At 46.1% G+C, this 23,466-nt stretch overlaps 2 protein-coding genes across 9 annotated transcripts in view; one reads left to right on the forward strand and one right to left on the reverse strand.

The window, feature by feature from the left end:
• Window positions 1–227: 227 nt before the first annotated feature.
• On the reverse strand, window positions 228–19,097 carry znf513a (zinc finger protein 513a). 3 transcript variants are annotated; one of them, XM_020473542.2, is made up of 6 exons: window positions 18,968–19,083; window positions 18,528–18,652; window positions 17,816–17,952; window positions 10,735–10,872; window positions 1,534–2,202; window positions 345–1,374 (listed from the first exon to the last, which is right to left on the reverse strand). In XM_020473542.2, exons 2-6 carry the CDS (start codon window positions 18,536–18,538, stop codon window positions 515–517), a joined length of 1,815 nt encoding a protein of 604 aa, XP_020329131.1. In that variant the 5' UTR covers window positions 18,539–18,652; window positions 18,968–19,083; the 3' UTR covers window positions 345–514. The 3 variants fall into 3 exon arrangements, with proteins under 3 accessions (XP_031656321.1, XP_031656320.1, XP_020329131.1); XM_031800461.1 differs by lacking the exon at window positions 18,528–18,652 and having other exon boundaries at window positions 228–1,374; window positions 18,968–19,097; XM_031800460.1 differs by lacking the exon at window positions 18,968–19,083 and having other exon boundaries at window positions 228–1,374; window positions 1,534–2,199; window positions 18,528–18,747.
• si:ch211-278j3.3 (E3 ubiquitin-protein ligase RNF19A) overlaps window positions 18,997–23,466 on the forward strand; it is a 56,395-nt gene continuing 51,925 nt past the window's right edge. For 2 of the 6 annotated variants that reach the window (XM_031800453.1, XM_031800455.1), the window contains exon 1: window positions 21,012–21,312. The gene's annotated coding sequence lies outside the window, so the exon portion shown is untranslated. Of the gene's footprint in view, window positions 19,105–21,009; window positions 21,313–23,466 lie in introns of those variants that run through there. The other 4 variants (XM_031800456.1, XM_031800457.1, XM_031800459.1 and 1 more) reach the window with 4 other exon arrangements.

Genomic DNA, 23,466 nt, shown 5'->3' on the forward strand with positions numbered 1-23,466 from the left:
TCTACAAAAAAATGTCCATGAATTATAATCCACATTTCCTGTTGCAAGCAGGAATATTTTCCTGGTGTTGCAAAACTGGTTCAAATGAAGGTCCTACATCTGTAAGAAGAGGTCAACTAGTGGTTGTAAGCCATAATGTGCAATGATGTTTGGAGGAGCTGTAGGGCACAGTTGGTGTGTGTAAGAAAACAGCATATGGAGGAGAATGCAGCGTTTTGGGATTTAGGGGGAATGTTAAAGTAGTTCATTTGTCTGGCAACAACAACAACAACAACAACAACAACAACAACCTAAATAGCTTCCTCCATCCAACTCTGTGTCCAAAGGCATAAAAAAAACATAAGAATAATCACAATCATTTTATATTTTGCATGATTCTACATAGCAGCCGCAGAAGATCTTTGACAAAATAACAAAAACAATCTAGGATTTATCTTTTATTTACATGTTAAATGTATGTCCCAGCTCTTCTTCTCCTTATCTGAGCAAATACTGCATCACCAACTCTCCTTCTTTACTCTGGCTGTCCCACCTCACTGTCTTCCTCCTCCTCCTCATGGGCACCTGGCCTCTGAACTTTGACCCATCCGTCGGTGGCGAGGCCATGTTTCTTCTGGTGTCGTTTGTAGTTGTCCCAGTGTCCTGTGGTGTAGCCACACTGCTGGCACTTATAAGGCTTCTCTCCCGTGTGTCTCAGCATGTGTCTCTTCAGATTCATACTCTGGTTACAGCTGTAGCTACACACTGCGCACTGGAACGGCTTGGCGCCCGAGTGGACCCGCTGGTGACGTTTTAAGTTAGCCAGGTTCCCACAGGCGTAGTCACACAGGTGGCACTTGTACGGCTTCTCGCCCGTGTGCACGCGGTGATGGCGTTTCAGGTTGTCGAAGTGGGCGGAGGCATAGTCGCACTGAGGGCACTTGTACGGCTTCTCTCCGCTGTGCGTCTTCATGTGTCGCGCCAGGTGGTTGGGGTAGTGGGTGAGGAAGGGACAGGCACTGCAGGTGTAGACCTTGTCCCCACGCTCTCCGGGGCTGTTGGGGCCAGACGAGTCCTTGTTCAGCATGTCCAGGGTGCACTTGGCACAGATCTGGGTGGTGGAGCCGTCCTCGTCCTCCATGGGGATACCACAGAGACGACAGGTGAAGAGGAAGGGGAGAGGAGGGAGCGAATCTCTGTCCTCGGACTTCACTCCCACCACAGCCCCAACCCTACCCCCGGACTCAGCCCCAGGTCCACAGCCAGGCACCTCCAGAAGTCTTGAGGGATGGTGCTCAGGGAGTTCTGGTGGTGGTACCCTCAGTCCATCAGAGCATGGCAGGTAGTCTCTGTTATGGCCCCCTACATGGAGGTTCAGGTCAGGCCTTAGGGCTTCTGGAAAGAGAGCAGACGTGGGAGAAACAAGCAAGTTCAAAAAAATAACAATATACTTGCCTAAAATATATAAAAAACACACATGAACACATCTTAAACTATTCCAGGCCTGAATCTTTAGTTCACGTTTTTTTTTATTAAATGGGAAGCCTTCATTACCTTCAGCTGGCACATTAGGCTCCTCCTCGCGCTGCCTCTTCAGACCAGAGGGACCAATAGGAGGTCCACTAGCAGGTCTGACTGCTTCCTGTCCCACCACATGCATCCTCTGATGCCTTTTCAGGTTGCCTAGGGAACTGCAGGCGAAGGCGCAGGAGTCACAGCTGTAGGGTTTCTCCCCAGTGTGAATCCTCAGGTGTCTCTGCAGGTTGACCAGCTGGGCCGAGGCGTAGGTACACATGGGACAACGGTACGGCTTCTCCCCGTTGTGAGTCTTCATGTGCCTCTTGACGTGATTGGCATAGCGTGAGGAGAACCCACACAACTGGCAGGAGTGGCGCTTGGAGGAAGGACCGTCGTCGCCCATTATGAAGTTATCGTCCGTTCCATCAGCGCCGTCCATCCCGCCTCCGTCCCCTTCCTCGCCATCGTCCGCTTGTGATCGCGAACCGGAGCGAAAGCCTCTGAATTCCCCCCTTTCACCCTTGCAGCAGCGGTGACAGTAGGGTCCCACTAGGTCCAGACCACAGCCCCGGCAGGACAGGTAGGGGGGCTCGTGGTCGGGCTGGGACTCAGGGCCCTGCTCCTGGTCACACTGCCCAGCCATACTGAGACTGCTGAAGGCACAACTCTCCTCATCACCCAGAGGGTACACAGAGATCTCAGCTGCTACAGGGGGAGAAAACAGCAGTATGAGGAACAGACCAAACAATAGGAACACCTTCCTCATATTAGAGTTGCATCCCCCCTCAATTTGTCAGGACATGGACTCTACAAGTTGTGGGAGAGGGAGGGCGGGGTGAAGGGCGGGATGGGGGAAGGATAGGTGGAGCTAGAGATGGGAATTTGGCATTTGACTGTTCGAGCACTCGCCTGAAAAACATTTCTCATTTATCTTAAATGCCAACAGATCGCATTTTATAACCTTTGGAAATAATTTCCCCATATACACACACACACACACACACACACACACACACAATAATATATATATATATATATATATATATAAAAATAGAAAAGCTAGTGCCATTTAACATTAATTTTTTCAGCCCTCCCGAGGTCTAAGGCACTGCAACGCAGCTTAAGGCATTACATGGCTCATCGAGACCGAGGGTGTACAGTCTGAACGCAGTTGAGTGAAAGAGACACGGAGTAGATGGGGAACTTTTGGGAGAAGAACGGTGTGATGTTTGGCTTGGTTGCTTTCTTTCTTTCTTTGTTGTTGTTGTTGTTGTGTCCCCACAAAAAGGAGAACACTAGAGTCAAAGTAAATTAACATCAATCTTCAAGATAATTTTACATGCCCATTCAGGCAACCCACAAAGCACATTCCACCAAATAGTTTTATAGTATTTGAAAAAAAGATTAAGCCTTTGAAATCTATTCCAGTACTCATACTCATGGCCACCCATGAAAGGAGAGAAGGCATCAGTCTAAAACCCAACTAGGTTAACATGAAGCTGATGCAGATAACTCAGGCATAGCCTCAAGCCCTTGACCCCAGTCAGTCTGTTTTGGTAGTCTCTGGCACACCCACAAATGGGTCTGAATTCAGCAGTAACTTTTGGACCTCAATGACATGATGCTATCATGGACCGTGGATCTTAATTTAAAAACAAAAAAAACTACTTTTTGGAAAAGAAAAAAACTGGAAAAGGAAATTCACAGTACCTATGGCTACTCTACCCAGCACACAGTACCTATGGCTACTCTACCCAGCACACAGTACCTATGGCTACTCTACCCAGCACACAGTACCTATGGCTACTCTACCCAGCACACAGTACCTATGGCTACTCTACCCAGCACACAGTACCTATGGCTACTCTACCCAGCACACAGTACCTATGGCTACTCTACCCAGCACACAGTACCTATGGCTACTCTACCCAGCACACAGTACCTATGGCTACTCTACCCAGCACACAGTACCTATGGCTACTCTACCCAGCACACAGTACCTATGGCTACTCTACCCAGCACACAGTACCTATGGCTACTCTACCCAGCACACAGTACCTATGGCTACTCTACCCAGCACACAGTACCTATGGCTACTCTACCCAGCACACAGTACCTATGGCTACTCTACCCAGCACACAGTACCTATGGCTACTCTACCCAGCACACAGTACCTATGGCTACTCTACCCAGCACACAGTACCTATGGCTACTCTACCCAGCACACAGTACCTATGGCTACTCTACCCAGCACACAGTACCTATGGCTACTCTACCCAGCACACAGTACCTATGGCTACTCTACCCAGCACACAGTACCTATGGCTACTCTACCCAGCACACAGTACCTATGGCTACTCTACCCAGCACACAGTACCTATGGCTACTCTACCCAGCACACAGTACCTATGGCTACTCTACCCAGCACACAGTACCTATGGCTACTCTACCCAGCACACAGTACCTATGGCTACTCTACCCAGCACACAGTACCTATGGCTACTCTACCCAGCACACAGTACCTATGGCTACTCTACCCAGCACACAGTACCTATGGCTATTCCACCCAGCACACAGTACCTATGGCTACTCCACCCAGCACACAGTACCTATGGCTACTCTACCCATGCTCTACCCAGCACACAGTACCTATGGCTACTCTACCCAGCACACAGTACCTATGGCTACTCCACCCAGCACACAGTACCTATGGCTATTCCACCCAGCACACAGTACCTATGGCTACTCCACCCAGCACACAGTACCTATGGCTACTCCACCCAGCACACAGTACCTATGGCTACTCTACCCAGCACACAGTACCTATGGCTACTCCACACAGTACCTATGGCTACTCCACCCAGCACACAGTACCTATGGCTACTCCACCCAGCACACAGTACCTATGGCTACTCCACCCAGCACACAGTACCTATGGCTACTCTACCCAGCACACAGTACCTATGGCTACTCTACCCATGCTCTACCCAGCACACAGTACCTATGGCTACTCCACCCAGCACACAGTACCTATGGCTATTCCACCCAGCACACAGTACCTATGGCTACTCCACCCAGCACACAGTACCTATGGCTACTCCACCCAGCACACAGTACCTATGGCTACTCCACCCAGCACACAGCACCTATGGCTACTCCACCCAGCACACAGTACCTATGGCTACTCTACCCAGCACACAGTACCTATGGCTACTCTACCCATGCTCTACCCAGCACAGTACCTATGGCTACTCCACCCAGCACACAGTACCTATGGCTACTCCACCCAGCACACAGTACCTATGGCTACTCCACCCAGCACACAGTACCTATGGCTACTCCACCCAGCACACAGTACCTATGGCTACTCCACCCAGCACACAGCACCTATGGCTACTCCACCCAGCACACAGCACCTATGGCTACTCCACCCAGCACACAGTACCTATGGCTACTCCACCCAGCACACAGTACCTATGGCTACTCCACCCAGCACCTATGGCTACTCCACCCAGCACCTATGGCTACTCCACCCAGCACCTATGGCTACTCCACCCAGCACAGTACCTATGGCTACTCCACCCATGTTCTACCCAGCACACAGTACCTATGGCTACTCCACCCATGCTCTACCCAGCACACAGTACCTATGGCTACTCTACCCAGCACACAGTACCTATGGCTACTCCACCCATGCTCTACCCAGCACACAGTACCTATGGCTACTCCACCCATGCTCTACCCAGCACACAGTACCTATGGCTACTCTACCCAGCACACAGTACCTATGGCTACTCTACCCATGCTCTACCCAGCACACAGTACCTATGGCTACTCTACCCAGCACACAGTACCTATGGCTACTCTACCCAGCACACAGTACCTATGGCTACTCCACCCAGCACACAGTACCTATGGCTACTCCACCCAGCACACAGTACCTATGGCTACTCCACCCAGCACACAGTACCTATGGCTACTCCACCCAGCACACAGTACCTATGGCTACTCCACCCAGCACACAGTACCTATGGCTACTCCACCCAGCACACAGTACCTATGGCTACTCCACCCAGCACACAGTACCTATGGCTACTCCACCCAGCACACAGTACCTATGGCTACTCCACCCAGCACACAGTACCTATGGCTACTCCACCCAGCACACAGTACCTATGGCTACTCCACCCAGCACACAGTACCTATGGCTACTCCACCCAGCACACAGTACCTATGGCTACTCCACCCAGCACACAGTACCTATGGCTACTCCACCCAGCACACAGTACCTATGGCTACTCCACCCAGCACACAGTACCTATGGCTACTCCACCCAGCACACAGTACCTATGGCTACTCCACCCAGCACACAGTACCTATGGCTACTCCACCCAGCACACAGTACCTATGGCTACTCCACCCAGCACACAGTACCTATGGCTACTCCACCCAGCACACAGTACCTATGGCTACTCCACCCAGCACACAGTACCTATGGCTACTCCACCCAGCACACAGTACCTATGGCTACTCCACCCAGCACACAGTACCTATGGCTACTCCACCCAGCACACAGTACCTATGGCTACTCCACCCAGCACACAGTACCTATGGCTACTCCACCCAGCACACAGTACCTATGGCTACTCCACCCAGCACACAGTACCTATGGCTACTCCACCCAGCACACAGTACCTATGGCTACTCCACCCAGCACACAGTACCTATGGCTACTCCACCCAGCACACAGTACCTATGGCTACTCCACCCAGCACACAGTAACTATGGCTACTCCACCCAGCACACAGTACCTATGGCTACTCCACCCAGCACACAGTACCTATGGCTACTCCACCCAGCACACAGTACCTATGGCTACTCCACCCAGCACACAGTACCTATGGCTACTCCACCCAGCACACAGTACCTATGGCTACTCCACCCAGCACACAGTACCTATGGCTACTCCACCCAGCACACAGTACCTATGGCTACTCCACCCAGCACACAGTACCTATGGCTACTCCACCCAGCACACAGTACCTATGGCTACTCCACCCAGCACACAGTACCTATGGCTACTCCACCCAGCACACAGTACCTATGGCTACTCCACCCAGCACACAGTACCTATGGCTACTCCACCCAGCACACAGTACCTATGGCTACTCCACCCAGCACACAGTACCTATGGCTACTCTACCCAGCACACAGTACCTATGGCTACTCCACCCAGCACACAGTACCTATGGTGGCTACTCTACCCAGCACACAGTACTATGGCTACTCCACCCATGCTCTACCCAGCACCTATGGCTACTCCACCCATGCTCTACCCAGCACCTATGGCTACTCCACCCATGCTCTACCCAGCACCTATGGCTACTCCACCCATGCTCTACCCAGCACCTATGGCTACTCCACCCATGCTCTACCCAGCACCTATGGCTACTCCACCCATGCTCTACCCAGCACCTATGGCTACTCCACCCATGCTCTACCCAGCACCTATGGCTACTCCACCCATGCTCTACCCAGCACCTATGGCTACTCCACCCATGCTCTACCCAGCACCTATGGCTACTCCACCCATGCTCTACCAGCACCTATGGCTACTCCACCCATGCTCTACCCAGCACTGCTCCCATGGCTCTACCCAGCACCTACTCACCCATGCTCTACCCAGCACCTATGGCTACTCCACCCATGCTCTACCCAGCACCTATGGCTACTCCACCCATGCTCTACCCAGCACCTATGGCTACTCCACCCATGCTCTACCCAGCACCTATGGCTACTCCACCCATGCTCTACCCAGCACCTATGGCTACTCCACCCATGCTCTACCCAGCACCTATGGCTACTCCACCCATGCTCTACCCAGCACCTATGGCTACTCCACCCATGCTCTACCCAGCACCTATGGCTACTCCACCCATGCTCTACCCAGCACCTATGGCTACTCCACCCATGCTCTACCCAGCACCTATGGCTACTCCACCCATGCTCTACCCAGCACCTATGGCTACTCCACCCATGCTCTACCCAGCACCTATGGCTACTCCACCCATGCTCTACCCAGCACCTATGGCTACTCCACCCATGCTCTACCCAGCACCTATGGCTACTCCACCCATGCTCTACCCAGCACCTATGGCTACTCCACCCATGCTCTACCCAGCACCTATGGCTACTCCACCCATGCTCTACCCAGCACCTATGGCTACTCCACCCATGCTCTACCCAGCACCTATGGCTACTCCACCCATGCTCTACCCAGCACCTATGGCTACTCCACCCATGCTCTACCCAGCAACCTATGGCTACTCCACCCATGCTCTACCCAGCACCTATGGCTACTCCACCCATGCTCTACCAGCACCTATGGCTACTCCACCCATGCTCTACCCAGCACCTATGGCTACTCCACCCATGCTCTACCCAGCACCTATGGCTACTCCACCCATGCTCTACCCAGCACCTATGGCTACTCCACCCATGCTCTACCCAGCACCTATGGCTACTCCACCATGCTCTACCCAGCACCTATGGCTACTCCACCCATGCTCTACCCAGCACCTATGGCTACTCCACCCATGCTCTACCCAGCACCTATGGCTACTCCACCCATGCTCTACCCAGCACCTATGGCTACTCCACCCATGCTCTACCCAGCACCTATGGCTACTCCACCCATGCTCTACCCAGCACCTATGGCTACTCCACCCATGCTCTACCCAGCACCTATGGACTCCACCCCATGCTCTACCCAGCCCTATGGCTACTCACCCAGCACCAGCACCTATGGCTACTCCACCCATGCTCTACCCAGCACCTATGGCTACTCCACCCATGCTCTACCCAGCACCTATGGCTACTCCACCCATGCTCTACCCAGCACCTATGGCTACTCCACCCATGCTCTACCCAGCACCTATGGCTACTCCACCCATGCTCTACCCAGCACCTATGGCCACTCCACCCATGCTCTACCAAGGTTTTCCCAGCACACAGTACCTATGGCTACTCCACCCATGCTCTACCAAGGTTTTCCCAGCACACAGTACCTATGGCTACTCCACCCATGCTCTACCAAGGTTTTCCCAGCACACAGTACCTATGGCTACTCCACCCATGCTCTACCAAGGTTTTCCCAGCACACAGTACCTATGGCTACTCCACCCATGCTCTACCAAGGTTTTCCCAGCACACAGTACCTATGGCTACTCCACCCATGCTCTACCAAGGTTTTCCCAGCACACAGTACCTATGGCTACTCCACCCATGCTCTACCAAGGTTTTCCCAGCACACAGTACCTATGGCTACTCCACCCATGCTCTACCAAGGTTTTCCCAGCACACAGTACCTATGGCTACTCCACCCATGCTCTACCAAGGTTTTCCCAGCACACAGTACCTATGGCTACTCGACCCATGCTCTACCAAGGTTTTCCCAGCACACAGTTTTGATGTACTGCAGTAGCTATGTTGGTCTATTGTACTCCCAACAATGTGTAGGCAGGTTGCTTAGGAGTCAAACCTTCTCACATAGCTGTTTGTCAGCTCCACGTGAGCCAGCTTGACAAATTTCTTAGCTTCTCAAAATGACAGAGTGGTGCCTGAAAGAGAAGTTGTAAACATTTATCGTTGTAAACATTTGTACCGTCTTCCTTGAGAGTTTGGGAGCTGGTCTCTCCACCGCTCTCTCCACTGACTAGTACGCGTTGTCCCAGTCCCTGTCCCTTGAGCTGGTCTCTCCACTGACTAGTACGCGGTGTCACAGTCCCTGTCCCTTGAGCTGGTCTCTCCACTGACTAGTACGCGTCGTCACAATCCCTGTCCCTTGAGCTGGTCTCTCCACTGACTAGTACGCATTGTCACACTCCCTGTCCCTTGAGCTGGTCTCTCCACTGACTAGTACGCGTCGTCACACTCCCTGTCCCTTGAGCTGGTCTCTCCACTGACTAGTACGCATTGTCACACTCCCTGTCCCTTGAGCTGGTCTCTCCACTGACTAGTACGCGTCGTCACACTCCCTGTCCCTTGAGCTGGTCTCTCCACTGACTAGTACGCGTTGTCACACTCCCTGTCCCTTGCAACTCAACGATGCCCAACGAACCCAAAAAGTTTCTTTAAAAAAGAGACACACCTAATTAATGAAAATAAGCACGCACACGAGCACCGTGCGTTTGCGTGCCGGTGTCGGGAAAGGGAGGGTGGTGTCAAATAGTATAAAGGAAAGAGAATGGTCAAAATATCCCCTCCGGTAGGCAAACCCAGGAACTTCAAATCCCAGGTGAGCTACGAACCCTGTTACGGAAAATGGATAATAATGACAATAAGAAAATGTAATTGAGAAGGGAGGGAGCGTACTGAATTGATACATAAGGGTTAGAGAATTTGCTCTCTGGATCTTTTAAAACAGCAACATTCTGGTGTGTGCATGTATTATAAATTAACAGCATGGCAGTATTCCCAGAGCTGGCTATAACAGCAGCCAAGGAGGTTAGCCAACTTTGTGTTTGTGCTCTAATTACACAGATGACTTCAGCCATATGAAAACCTTCCATCATTTTACTTCTCATCCAACTGGCGTTCGCTTGCTAGCTACAGCTGCTAGTGAGCAGTCCGCCAGCGAGCCGCCCGCTAGCGAGCCGGGTTCATATGGCTGGCCTCACAGCGAGCCACTACATTGCACCGGTTTTACAACTCAGATTCTTCTGAAATGCTACAAAGAAAATGTAGCACATTGTTGTTGTTTTTTTTAATTGGGCAGAAATGTGCTGTAAACTGTAAATGTAATCCTAACTGTTTACAAACGTACTCAGTCCAAATGGATTGGGGGGGGGGGGGGAAATAAATAACTGATGACTCTAATGTCAGGAAATCCGGTAGAGTAGTTCTCGGTGGGGTGGCAGGACGGGTCATGACGTGTGCAGTGTACCTCCATTGATTGGTCAATTGTCATCGACTTTGGTGTCAGATAACAGTATGGTGGGTAGGGATATTATTTTTTATTTAACATTGGGAGTTTCAACCAATGCATACCGGTTTGACAGGACTATAAAAGCACCACCATATAAGTGCTAAACTGATTCCAGAAACAGTAGCAAATCTCCTCAGAGACACTTTATAAATTCGGGCCCAGGTCTCCATCCCTCAGAGATTTGACCTAATTGTGACTAAGCTGGTCAAATAAAAACTTTAATAAATAAAATGTTTTAAAAAAGTACCAACCTGAGTACTTGTCGTCCAGGCCTAGGATCTTGTCATGGTCGGCGTCACAAAACTCAAGGTCGTGTCCCAGAACGAAATCTGCCTCCAAGGTGAGGATTCCTGGAGCTACAATGGTCACTACACCATCTTCAGAATCCACTGCAACACAGAGCAACAACTCCATCTAACATACGCTATCGATAAAAAATAAAAAACATTTGAAAAACATGGGAAAAAGTGTTGCTCCCATGTATCATGAGCAGAAATAAAAGAGCAGACATTTTCCACAAAATATATTTCTCATTGTGTGCATAAAATTTGTTTATGGGCATTTAATATTTTGCCAAGATAAATCGATCCACCTGACTGGTGTGGCATATCAAGAAGCTGATTAAAACGGCATGCTCATTACACAGGTGCACCTTGTGCTGGGGACAATAAAAGGCCACTCTAAAATGTGTAGTTGTGTCACAACACAATGTCACAGATGTCTCAAGTTTTAAAGGAGTGTGCAATTGGCATGCTGACTGCAGAAATGTCCACCAGATCTGTTGCCAGATAATTTAAATGTTAATTTCTCTACTATAAGCCACCTCCAACATCATTTTAGAGAATTTAGCAGTACATCCAACTGGCCTCAGAACCAGGTGTATGGTGGGTGAATGCAATAGTTCCTCCATGGTCTGCATCCTCACCAGACATGTCACTCATTGAGCATGTTTGGGATGCTCTGGAACGGAGTGTACGTTTGTGTGTTCCAGCTCCTGCCAATATCCAGCAACTTCACACAGCCTAGGAATAAGAGTGGGGACAACATTCCACAGGCCACAATCAACAGCCTGATCAACTCTATGTGAAGGAGATGTGTCGTGCTGCATGAAGCAAATGGTCACACCAGATACTGACTGGTTTCCTGATCCACACCTGTACCTTTAAGAAACACTATATACACACAAAAGTATGTGAACACCCCTTCAAATGAGTGGATTCAGCCAAATCCGTTACTGACAGGTTTTCCTTCCAGTTCTCTGCTGCCAATGACTAACGAATTGCAAAAGCACTGAAGCTGGAGTCTTCTATCTCCCTCTCTAACTTTAAGCATCAGCCGTCAGAGCAGCTTATTGATCACTGTACACAGCCCATCTGTAAACAGCCCATCTGTCCATGTGTACCTGCACATCTATCACTCCAGTGTTAATGCTAAATTGTAATCATTTTGCCACTAAGGGCTATTTATTGCCTTACATCCCTAATCTTACTACATTTGCACACACTGTATATAGACTTTTCTATTGTGTTATTGACTATGTTTTTGTAACTCTGTTTTTGTCGAACTGCTTTGCTTTATCTTGGCCAGAGGTCGCAGCTGTAAATGACAACTTGTTCTCAACTGGCCTACCTGGTTAAATAGAATAAATAAATAAAAACAGGTCAATAAAATCAAGCACACAAGCCATGCAATCTCAGACAAACACTGGCAGTAGAAATGCCCTTACTGAAGAGCTCGGACTTTCAACGTGGCACCGTCATAGGGTGCCACCTTTCCAACAAGTCAGTTTGTTACATTTCTGCCCTGATACAGCTGCCAGGGTTAACTGCAAGTGCTGTTATTGTGAAGTGGCAACGCCTAAGAGCAACAACGGCTCAAACGCAAAGTGGTAGACGACACAAGCGCCCAGAACGGGACCGGCGAGTGCTGAAGCACGTAAAAATCGTCTGTCCTCGATTGCAAACACTCACTGCCGAGGTCCAAACTGCCTCTGGAAGCAACGTCAGCAAAATAACTATTCGTCGGGAGCTTCATGAAATGGGTTTCCATGGCTGTCGGCTGGAGTGGTGTAAAGCTCGCCACCATTGGACTCTGGAATGGAAACGCGTTCTCTAGAGTGCCAACTAAGGTTTGGTGGAGGAGGAATAATGGTGTGGGGCTGGTTTTCATGGTTCAGGCTCCTTAGTTCCAGTGAAGGGAAATGTTAACGCTACAGCATACAATGACATTCTAGATGATTCTGTGCTTCCAACTTTGTGTCAACAGTTTTGGAAGGACCCTTTCCTGTTTCAGCATGACAATGCCACCGTGCACAAAACGAGGTCCATACAGAAATGGTTAGTCAAAAATCGGTGTGGAAGAACTTGACTGGCCTGCACAGAGCCCTGACCTCAACCCCATTGAACGCCTATGGGATGAATTGGAACGCCGACTGCGAGCCAGGCCTAAATCACCAAACATCAGTGCCGACCTCACTAATGCTCTTGTGCCTGAATGGAAGCAAGTCCCTGGAGCAATGTTCCAACATCTAGTGGAAAGCCTTCCCAGAAGAGTGGAGCAAAAGGGGGGACCAAATCCATACTAATGCCAATGATTTTGCAATAAGATAGTCAACATACTTTTGGTCTGTGACCAACACATGCATATCTGTATTCTCAGTCATATGAAGATATTTAAAATTGTCAAATTTCCTCACATGAACTGTAATGCAGTAAAATCTTTAAAATTGTTGCATGTTACGTTACTATTTTTTTGTCCAGTACAAAATAAATCACAAATAAAGTAAAACTAAAAACAAAGTATCGTCCCACAAATCGGCCACAAAAGGCCTACTACTACCCTTTGACAAAATGTCACCAAAGATGATCATTATATGTAAGAGAATTGTATGCTGTTAAATGCCCTGAAAAGTAACAAAAAAATATCCTAGTAATTACATTTCCTTCTTTATATTAAACCAGGGAATGAAAACACGAATAAGAAGTGAGAGTTTCTTTTGGATGATAGCGGGGTGAACAGACCGAGGCGGTTGATGTCCTTGATGATCTTTTTTGGCCTTCCTGTGATAGTCGGGTGTCCTGGTAGGGCAGGCAGTGTGCATTCGATGATGCGTTGGGCAGACTGCACCACCCTCTGGAGAGCCCTGTGGTTGCGGGCGGTGGAGTTTACGTACCAGGAGGTGATACAGCCCGACAGGACACTCTCAATTGTGCATCTGTAAAAGTTTGAGGGTCTTAGGGGTTAAACCAAATTTCTTTAGCCTCCTGAAGTCTTCACCACACTGTCTGTGTTTGTGGACTATTTCAGATTGTCAGTGTTGTGTACGCCGAGGAACTTGAAGTTCTTGACCCGCTCCCCTGCGGCCCCGTCGTTGTGGATGGGGGGGTGCTCCCTCTGCTGTCTCCTGAAGTCCACGATCAGCTCCTTAATTTTGTTGACGTTATTTTCCTGGCACCTCTCCGCCAGGGCCCTCACCTCCTCCCTGTAGGCTGTCTCGCCATGGTTGGTAATCAGGCCTACTACTGTTGTGTCGTCAATCATCAAGCAAACTTGATGATTGAGTTGGAGGCGTGCGTGGCCACGCAGTCATGGGTGAACAGGAAGTACAGGAGGGGACTGAGCATGCACCCTTGTGGGGCCCCAGTGTTGAGGATCAGCGTAGTGGAGGTGTTGTTTCCTACCTTCACCACCGGGGGCGGGGGGGCCCGTCAGGAAGTCCAGGACCCAGTTGCACGGGGTGGGTTTCAGACCCAGGTTCCCAAGCTTTATGATGAGCTTGGAGGATACTATAGTGTTGAATGCTGAGCTGTAGTCATTGAACAGCATTCTTACATGGGTATTCCTCTTGTCCAGATGGGATAGGGCGGTGTGTAGTGTAATGGCATCGTCTGTGGATCTGTTGGTGCGGTATGCAAAATTGGATGGGGGTCTAAGGTATCAGGCAAGATGGAGGTAAAATGATCCTTAACCTGATGTTAGCCATTTCATATGAATCAAGCCATGTTTGAATCAAGCCTGAAATGGCAGAAATTCAAACTTGTCAAAGTTCATGTAAAAAATGTATTTTTTAAAAACCACCATGGATATACACAGCAATGAATATCCAGCAGTCAATGACACCAGCTGCCTGTAGTTTTCAGTCTGCCGCAGAGACCTTCCGAGTTAACTCTGCTGCCCTCTAGTGGAGAATGTGATGCATGACAGTACATGACTGAACACGTCTGGTTGGTTCTCAAATGGCACCTACTCCCTAGGCAAGTAGATTCAGCTGCGGGACGGTTTTTGTCTGGGCATAATTATAATTTGTACACTACAAATTGACTACAGCTAAACTCCAAAATGAGATTGTTATGGCTTTATTCGTGGGAATACTTAAGTTAACAGATTTCCTACATAAAACACATTTTGTAGCTGAATTCCTTGAGATCCTAATCTGCCCTACGCACAGAGTGTACAAAACATTAAGAACACCTTCCTAATCTTGAGTGGGACCCCGTTATGCCCTCAGAAACAGAATCAATGTGTCAGGGTATGGACTCCACAAGGTGTTCAAAGCATTCCACAGGGACGCTGGCCCATGTTGACTCCAACGCTTCCCACAGTTGTGTCAAATTGGCTGGATGTCGACCCATTCTTTGATACACACGGGAAACTGTTGAATGTGAAAAACCCATCAGCGTTGCATTTCTTGGCACACTCAAACCGGTGCGCCTGGCACTTACTACCCTACCCCGGTCAAAGAAACTTCAATATGTTGTCTTTCCCATTCACCACCTGAATGGCACGCATACACAATGCAATTTAATTTTAATTTAACCCGTCTCCTCCCCTTCATCTACATGGACTGAAGTGATCATTTTGTACATGTATTAAAACTGCAAGTTTGGCCAATTCCTGTCCCCTTTGTTTAGAGGGTCCGGGGACCTCCCTGGGATAGTTGTTATATAGAAGGATCTACATTGTTATTCTACAGTGAAGACATCAAAACTATGAAATAACAAATATGTATTCATGTACTGTAGTAACCAAGAAACTGTTAAACAAATTAAATATATTTTATATTTGAGATGCTTCAAATAGCCACTCTTTGCCTTGATGACAGCTTCGCACACTCTTGGCATTATCTCAACCAGCTTCACCTGGAATGCTTTTCCAACAGGCTTGAAGGAATTCCCATATATTCTGAGCACTTGTTGGCTGCATTTCCTTCACTCTGCGGTCCAACTCATCCCAAACCATCTCAATTGGGTTGAGGTCAGGTGATTGTGGAGGCCAGGTCATCTGATGCAGCACTCAAGCACTCTCCTTCTATGTCAAATATCCCTTGCACAGCCTGGAGGTGTGATGGGTCATTGTCCTGTTGAAAAACACATGATAGTGGGACTAAGGCCAAATCAGATTGGAAGTCGTATCGCTGCAGAATGCTGTGGTAGCCATGCTGGTTAAGTGTGCCTTGAATTCTAAAACGATCCCTGACAATGTCACCAAGAAAGCATCCCCACACCGTCACACCTCCTCCTCCATGCTTCACGGTGGGAACAACACATGCAGAGAACATCCGTTCACCTACTCTGTCTCAAAGACACAGCAGTTGGAACCAAAAATAGCACATTTGGACTCCAGACCAAAAGGACAGATTTCCACCGGTCTAATGTCCATTGCTCGTGTTTCTTGGCCTAAACAAGTCTCTTATTGATTTCCTTTAGTAGTGGTTTCTTTGCAGCAATTAGACCATGTATCCTGATTCACTCAGTCTCCTCTGAACAGTTGATGTGTCTGTTACTTGAACTCTGAAGCATGTATTTTTGCTGTAATCGGAGGTGCTGGTAACGCTAATGAACTTATCCTCTGCAGCAGAGGTAACTCTGGGTCATCCTTTCCTGGGGAGGTCCTCACGAGAGCCAGTTTCAGCACTTGAAGAAACTTTCAAAGTTGTTGACATTTTCCAGATTGACTGACCTTCATGTCTTAAAGTAATGGTGGACTGTCGTTTCTCTTTACTTATTTGAGCTGTTCTTGCCATAATATGGACTTAACCCTATTTGGTAAAAGACCATCTTCTGTATTCCTTGTCACAACACAACTGATTGGCTCAAACACATTAAGAAAGAAAGAAATTCCACAAATGAACTTTTAACAAGGCACACCAGTTAATTGGAATGCATTCCAGGTGACTACCTCATGAAGCTGGTTGAGAGAATGCCAAGAGTGTGTAAAGCTGTCATCAAGGCAAAGGGTGGCTACTTGGAAGAATCTAAAACACATTTTGATTTGTTTAACACTTTTTTGGTTACTACATGATTCCATATGTGTTATTTAATCATTGATGTCTTCACTATTATTCTAAAATGTAAAAAAATAGTAAAAGTAACAAAAAAATGTTTGAATGAGAAGGTGTGTCCAAACATTTGACTGGTACTGCATGTCAGACATGCTTTTAAGTTATGTACCCAGTAGGTCTCCTGGCACTAGCCTTAACTATCCCAAAGCCTAGGACCAAGAGGCATGGAGAGGCAGTCTTTAGTTACTATGCTCCCTGCCTCTGAAATAGCCTGCCAGAGAACCTGAGGGAGGCTGAAACTGTTTGACATATTGAAAAGAGATCTTAAAAACTCACATTTTAGCTTTGCTTTTCCTCAGGAGGCTTTTTGTGTCATTCAGTATTTATTGTTATGCTTTTTTTATTTATCCTCTTATGTTTGTGTAGTAACTATTTCAGCCTTTATTTTCATATATTTGATTAGTTTTCCCCTTTGAATAACATTCAGTTGCATTCCATGTATGAAATGTGCTGTAAAAATGAAGCTTAACCTGATGACATAGCTTTCCCATAGGCTATCTGATAACATGCAAGTCATTTCCTGTCGGCTATTAGCTTCATCTAACTATGGTTCCTTATCATTATTGGAGTAGGATGGTTTTCATCCCAAAGTATGTCCGTTTCAACCATGTTGGATAACATTAACAAATCAGCTTACACCTTACAAAACATTCCAGTAAAACGAATTATGTTGTGAATGAATGCTGTTGTTCCTGTATTTCAAAATGTGACTATCAGGTAGTCGGTGTACACAGACAGGACGCAATGTGAAACAACATTAACAATGGCAATATAATGCTGGTTTCCGCATACAGAATGGGAGCGAGCGTCCTTGTTCTATACAGGGACAATTCATATAACAGTTGGCCTGATATCCAGACCTGTTTTTTTTCCCTCTCCTAACATTTTTTTTGTATTCTTAGGTAATGTTTGGCATATGACAATGTTTAGAATGATACATAGCCTGGGTACCAGTCTGTTTGTGCTATAAGAATGAAAGTTTGATCCCTTACACTTGACAGATTGAGGATTCTGTTGTTTTCTTCTTGGCATCTTCCGGGCAGCCTCTCTCTTTTGAAACCTCTTCTGGAACACCTCAGGCACTATCAGCTCATGCTGCTTTCCAGGAAACTGTGCTTCTCCAGTAGTTCTAGACACAGATAAAAAATTTAAAAACATTTTTAAAAGATTGATAAATATCAATCAGATATGCCAAAGCATTTAAGCAATTCAGGCACAATTGAACCTAGCTACATCTCTACATAGCTCTGGTAAAGGCACAGCTAACTAGCTAGCAACTGCGTGACACAGACCTAGGTAACAGCTGTACATCCATGATTAAAATGCCTTGTTAACATTAGAGATAACCATAGCAAGCCATTTGGCTGAGTAAAGGGATGCGGTCAGATCAAATTGCTCTGTCCGGTGGATGTTGTTGCAGCTTGCTCACTTGCTCAAGGCCCTTAATGATCCTTTGTAGACAGCTAACTATCTAATTATGTTAACTATCTAGCTAATAAATGTTAGCATCAATGACTACACGTAACGTTACCAGGCTAATTTGACTGAAAGGCTACTGTTTCAAATTGAAGTAGAGATTGTTATAAAAAAAATAAAAAGTATACTTGCTAGTTAATGACAAGATGTAGACAACGATTAAGATCCGTAACCTTAGCTATGGAAAAAAAAAAAGTATGACTAACGTTAGTTATCAAGCTAACTTACCTAAATATCATAAATAAACCTCTCGTCTGTAGCCGTTTTCATCCAGTAACTCAACGCTCCACGTAAACGTTCATAAACGAGATCTAAATGACTGTGTCGAGATATCCGCCATTTTTTATGTGCAGCTGCGACAAAAGAAAGACAATTAATGGTGTTTTTCATAACTTAATTGATTTTTGGATTTCCATTGTATACATTCTCTTCCGCTGGGACACGTGTTTCCGCATCCGAAATACATTTCCGGTCGATTGTTTCGTGGTACATGTAGTTTTATTTTATTTTATTGCCTTTCTGTTAAAAAATAATTTCAGACATTTGCAGCCTATTTAAAGGGACATTTCAGGGACATTTTATTAATTATGTCCATAAAATGTAATGTGTGTTGTAAAAAGTTACTCGTTTCCTCACTACGAGAAAATATAAGTATTTGTGTGCCTCACCTGAGTCTTTCTTTTTCCCAACGCAGTTAAGCCAAAACTACAGCTATTATTCAGAGGGGCGTTCTACTACTCTCCCATTGACTAGCTAACGTTGTCTCACTCACAGGCGATCAGCGCAAAGACAGTAGCCTTCCAAGGTAAGTATGGCAAGTGTAATTTATCAATTAACTGCCTCCCGTAATGCAGGCCTATTATTATCATGTTTGGTAACATGTGCCCATGTGTTTATTTTTAGAGTTTCAATTAGTTGTAAAAATGTCTCAGAGCTACCGGGGTAAAGACCGTTTCAAGTTGGATATTCGCACTTTCAAACCACTTGAGCCACAGACTCCAAATAAGTGTCATGATGTTGGAAAAATTGCACACAACATTGCACATGTCTTATTTTTTTTTATGATTCGGACATTCATTCGCTTTCCAAAGCTAATAAACATGTGGAAATGTGAGCAGCATTTTGTATTCATAGATTAATTAGTTAGGGAGTGTAAACAAAGTAAAAACTTTTTTTACATTCGAATTTCGATAGCTCCTTGGTCATGGGACCTTCTTGACTCAAACAAGATTCAGAATGTCTGGAGTTCCCATTGACTAATCACCATGGAGACCAATCAGGAGAGATGGAGTTCCCATTGACTAATCACCATGGAGACCAATCAGGAGAGATGGAGTTCCCATTGACTAATCACCATGGAGACCAATCAGGAGAGATGGAGTTCCCATTGACTAATCACCACGGAGACCAATCAGGAGAGATGGAGTTCCCATTGACTAATCACCATGGAGACCAATCAGGAGAGATGGAGTTCCCATTGACTAATCACCATGGAGACCAATCAGGAGAGATGGAGTTCCCATTGACTAATCACCAAGGAGACCAATCAGGAGAGATGGAGTTCCCATTGACTAATCACCACGGAGACCAATCAGGAGAGATGGAGTTCCCATTGACTAAGCACCACGGAGACCAATCAGGAGAGATGGAGTTCCCATTGACTAAGCACCACGGAGACCAATCAGGAGAGATGGAGTTCCCATTGACTAAGCACCACGGAGACCAATCAGGAGAGATGGAGTTCCCATTGACTAAGCACCACGGAGACCAATCAGGAGAGATGGAGTTCCCATTGACTAAGCACCATGGAGACCAATCAGGAGAGATGGAGTTCCCATTGACTAAGCACCATGGAGACCAATCAGGAGAGATGGAGTTCCCATTGACTAAGCACCACGGAGACCAATCAGGAGAGATGGAGTTCCCATTGACTAAGCACCACGGAGACCAATCAGGAGAGATGGAGTTCCCATTGACTAAGCACCAAGGAGATCAATCAGGAGAGACTACATGCAGGTCAACGGTGCCAATTGAAAGTCAAGGGGTGTGTCTGTGCCTTTTGGATTACTCTCTCTTTATAGAGAACCCTTGTGGTTCAAGTCAGGAGCTACCCTTCCCCTTTCAGTCTGCTCTGCACATGTCTGAAAGTGACAGAGCCAGCAGCCAAGAGTTTTTCCACATTGTCCTAAAAAATTATTACACTTGTGAATATATGTAAAATACTAATAGGTATTAGATTCAGTACATTGGAGTAACTATAGTAGTCAGTGGACATTCTGAATCTTGTGAATCTTGATTACACATGACCAAGGAGCTATTGAAATTAGAATGTTTGAAAAACGCATGTAAAATCATGTGAGATGAAAATGGACAAACTAAAGGGTGTGCAATGTGTGTCTATGCCATCGGGTTAGCTACAAGCAGGTTTGAACATTTTAGGAGTAATGGTTAAAGAGCTATTGAAATGTGAAAATGTAATTTGTCACTATGTCACCAAATACAGTTGGTGGACGTAAGGAAAACTACAGGTGAATATTCGTTGAATATCCTACCTGAAACTGGCTTTACGTCCTATGCGTCCTATGCTTCTCAAATATTTATTGGCTAATCATTCAATCGAAATACGCTATGCTACAGCCATTGAATCTGTCTTTGAGCGTTAAGAGACGTTAATGGCTAGTTCTGCCCACGACATTATGTTATTATATTTTTCAATCTTGAAATACAAGGGTAAATGGTATTAATCAGTGACCGAAAGTCACTTCCGGACTTGGAGAACGCTCAAAGCGTTGTAGAAAGCCTCTGAATAACGGGGCGTGGTTTTGGCTTAACTGCGTTGGGGAAAAAAGAAGGCGCATCTCGCGTCACCTGTAGAAACGTACCATCTACATTTCCTGGTTGTAAGCAAACCACAATATCCAGAATTAACAGCGATTTCAAGACGTAGTACCGCCAGTCGATTGGAACCACGTAAGAATAAAAACAATTCAGCCTCGACCACGCACACAAATTGGTGAATACCATTTTTTTCTTCATATTGACCTCCATTGTAAAATAGGAAACTAAAACAGAAATAACATGCATGTAGCCAAGTCAATTTACATGTAGCCAAGTCAATTTACATGTAGCCAAGTCAAATTACATGTAGCCAAGTCAAATTACATGTAGCCAAGTCAAATTACATGTAGCCAAGTCAATTTACATGTAGCCAAGTCAAATTACATGTAGCCAAGTCAAATTACATGTAGCCAAGTCAAATTACATGTAGCCAAGTCAAATCAGCTAAGACATTTTCCCAGCACATATCAAAGCTGCAGGCTAAAGATAATCTAGACTTGGTTTCCTCTATCGTAATCGCTCCTCTTTCACCCCAGCCGCCAAACTAACCCTGATTCAGATCACCATTCTACCCATGATAGATCAGGGTAACGTAATTTTTAGATCGGCAGGTAAGGGTGCTCTCGAGCGGCTAGAGGTTATTTACCATTCGGCCATCAGATTTGCCACCAATGCTCCTTATAGGACACATCACTGCACTCTATACTCCTCTGTAAACTGGTCATCTCTCTATACCCGTCGCAAGACCAATTTGTTGATGCTTATTTATAAAAACCCTCTTAGGCCTCACACCCCCTTATCTGAGATACATACTGCAGCCCTCATCCTCCACATACAACACCCGTTCTGCCAGTCACATTCTGTTAAAGGTCCCCAAAGCACACACATCCCTGGGTCGCTCGTCTTTTCAGTTTGCTACAGCTAGCGACTGGAACGATCTGCAACAAACACTCAGACTAGACAGTTCAAAGACTCCATCATGGACTCTTACTGACAGTTGTGGCTGCTTTGTGTGATGTATTGTCTCTACCGTCTTGCCCTTTGCACTGTTATCTGTGCGCAATAATGTGTGTACCCGTTTTATGCTGCTACCATGTTGTCACGCTGTGCTGTTTTAGGTCTCTCCTTATGTAGTGTTGCCTCGCTTGTCGTGATGTGTTTTGTCCTATATTTGTATTGTTATTTTTAATCCCATCACCCGTCCCCACATGAAGCCTTTTGGTAAACTGTCATTGTAAATAAGAATTTGTTCATAACTGACTTGCCTAGTTAAATATATAGATATAGATATTTAAAACTTGTTTTTAGTACAGTCCGTTTAATTTCACTAACTACTTGTAGCTGTATAGTCCGTTTCTTTCTGTTGTTCCTCTTGGCTAGTTTTAAATGTTCCCGTCGGTAGCTTGCTAGTACCCATGAGGGAAGCCCTACACTATTATATTTTCCTAAGTAGTGAGAACACTAGGGAGCAGGCAATGTTGACAAGTAATCTGTAGACATGTTGTAGTTTTATAATTGTCTAAAACAAGCAGACAACAATAACGTTTTGCATTTGAAAATGGTATAGTTTTTTGCTGTGAGTTAATGGGGAAACCTAAATTAACCACACGTTGATACCGACTAGGTTTTTGGGAATTAACAGGTAGCTAACATTACTCACTGGACCAGTCAGTTGTTCATAGAACATCAGTTTATGAATAACTATTTATTTGTATTATTGTGTCGACAACAACTGTAAAGTTTAGTCACGGTGTGGTTGGGCAAACAACAGGCATGCACAGACTGGTGGGGTAGCATTTCATTAGATACTTAGAAGTCAAGCTAACTAAAACTACATTTTATTAATCTAAACCAAAATCGATCTAGTTAGCGTTCATAAAACGTCATTCTAAAGCAAATACATGTAATTATCGAACTGCTATCTGTCGATGTGATTTTGTAACGTTAGCTTCACCCCCTCTAGCAAGCTACAGTAAATAACTAACTACTGCAAAAAATTTACTTATGTGTTTATATTTACTGAGTCCGATCCAGTGTTGCCAATTTATTTTCAGGGTAAGTTGCTAAGAGGCAGGTTGATTTGTTGCTAAAAGTTGCTTAATGACGTTGTGATGTCATTGCGTGATAATGTAAAACTGCGTCATTACGTAGAATACACAATAACGTTACTCAAATTGAACTGTACATCTCGGCAAAAAAAATAGGATTTGACATTTGTTCGGGTACAGACTCCCACTTTTTTCTGTACTTCTGGCAGTACACTTTTGATTGAGACATGTTGATTGATGTTGTAAGTTCTGTTCAAGATCAAACATTCGTGACCAACTAT

The sequence above is a fragment of the Oncorhynchus kisutch genome, linkage group LG21 (genome assembly GCF_002021735.2).
Source record: "Oncorhynchus kisutch isolate 150728-3 linkage group LG21, Okis_V2, whole genome shotgun sequence".
In the NCBI taxonomy this organism is placed as follows: Eukaryota; Metazoa; Chordata; class Actinopteri; order Salmoniformes; family Salmonidae; genus Oncorhynchus; species Oncorhynchus kisutch.

Bases quoted from the DNA above. Each gene is read 5' to 3' on its own strand.
- znf513a (XM_020473542.2), bottom strand. The intron at 10,873-17,815 runs GTAAGGGATCAA...TCTGTGTTGCAG, and splicing joins GAATCCTCAATCTGTCAAGT to TGGATTCTGAAGATGGTGTA. The intron at 1,375-1,533 runs GTAATGAAGGCT...CTCTCTTTCCAG, and splicing joins GCCTAATGTGCCAGCTGAAG to AAGCCCTAAGGCCTGACCTG.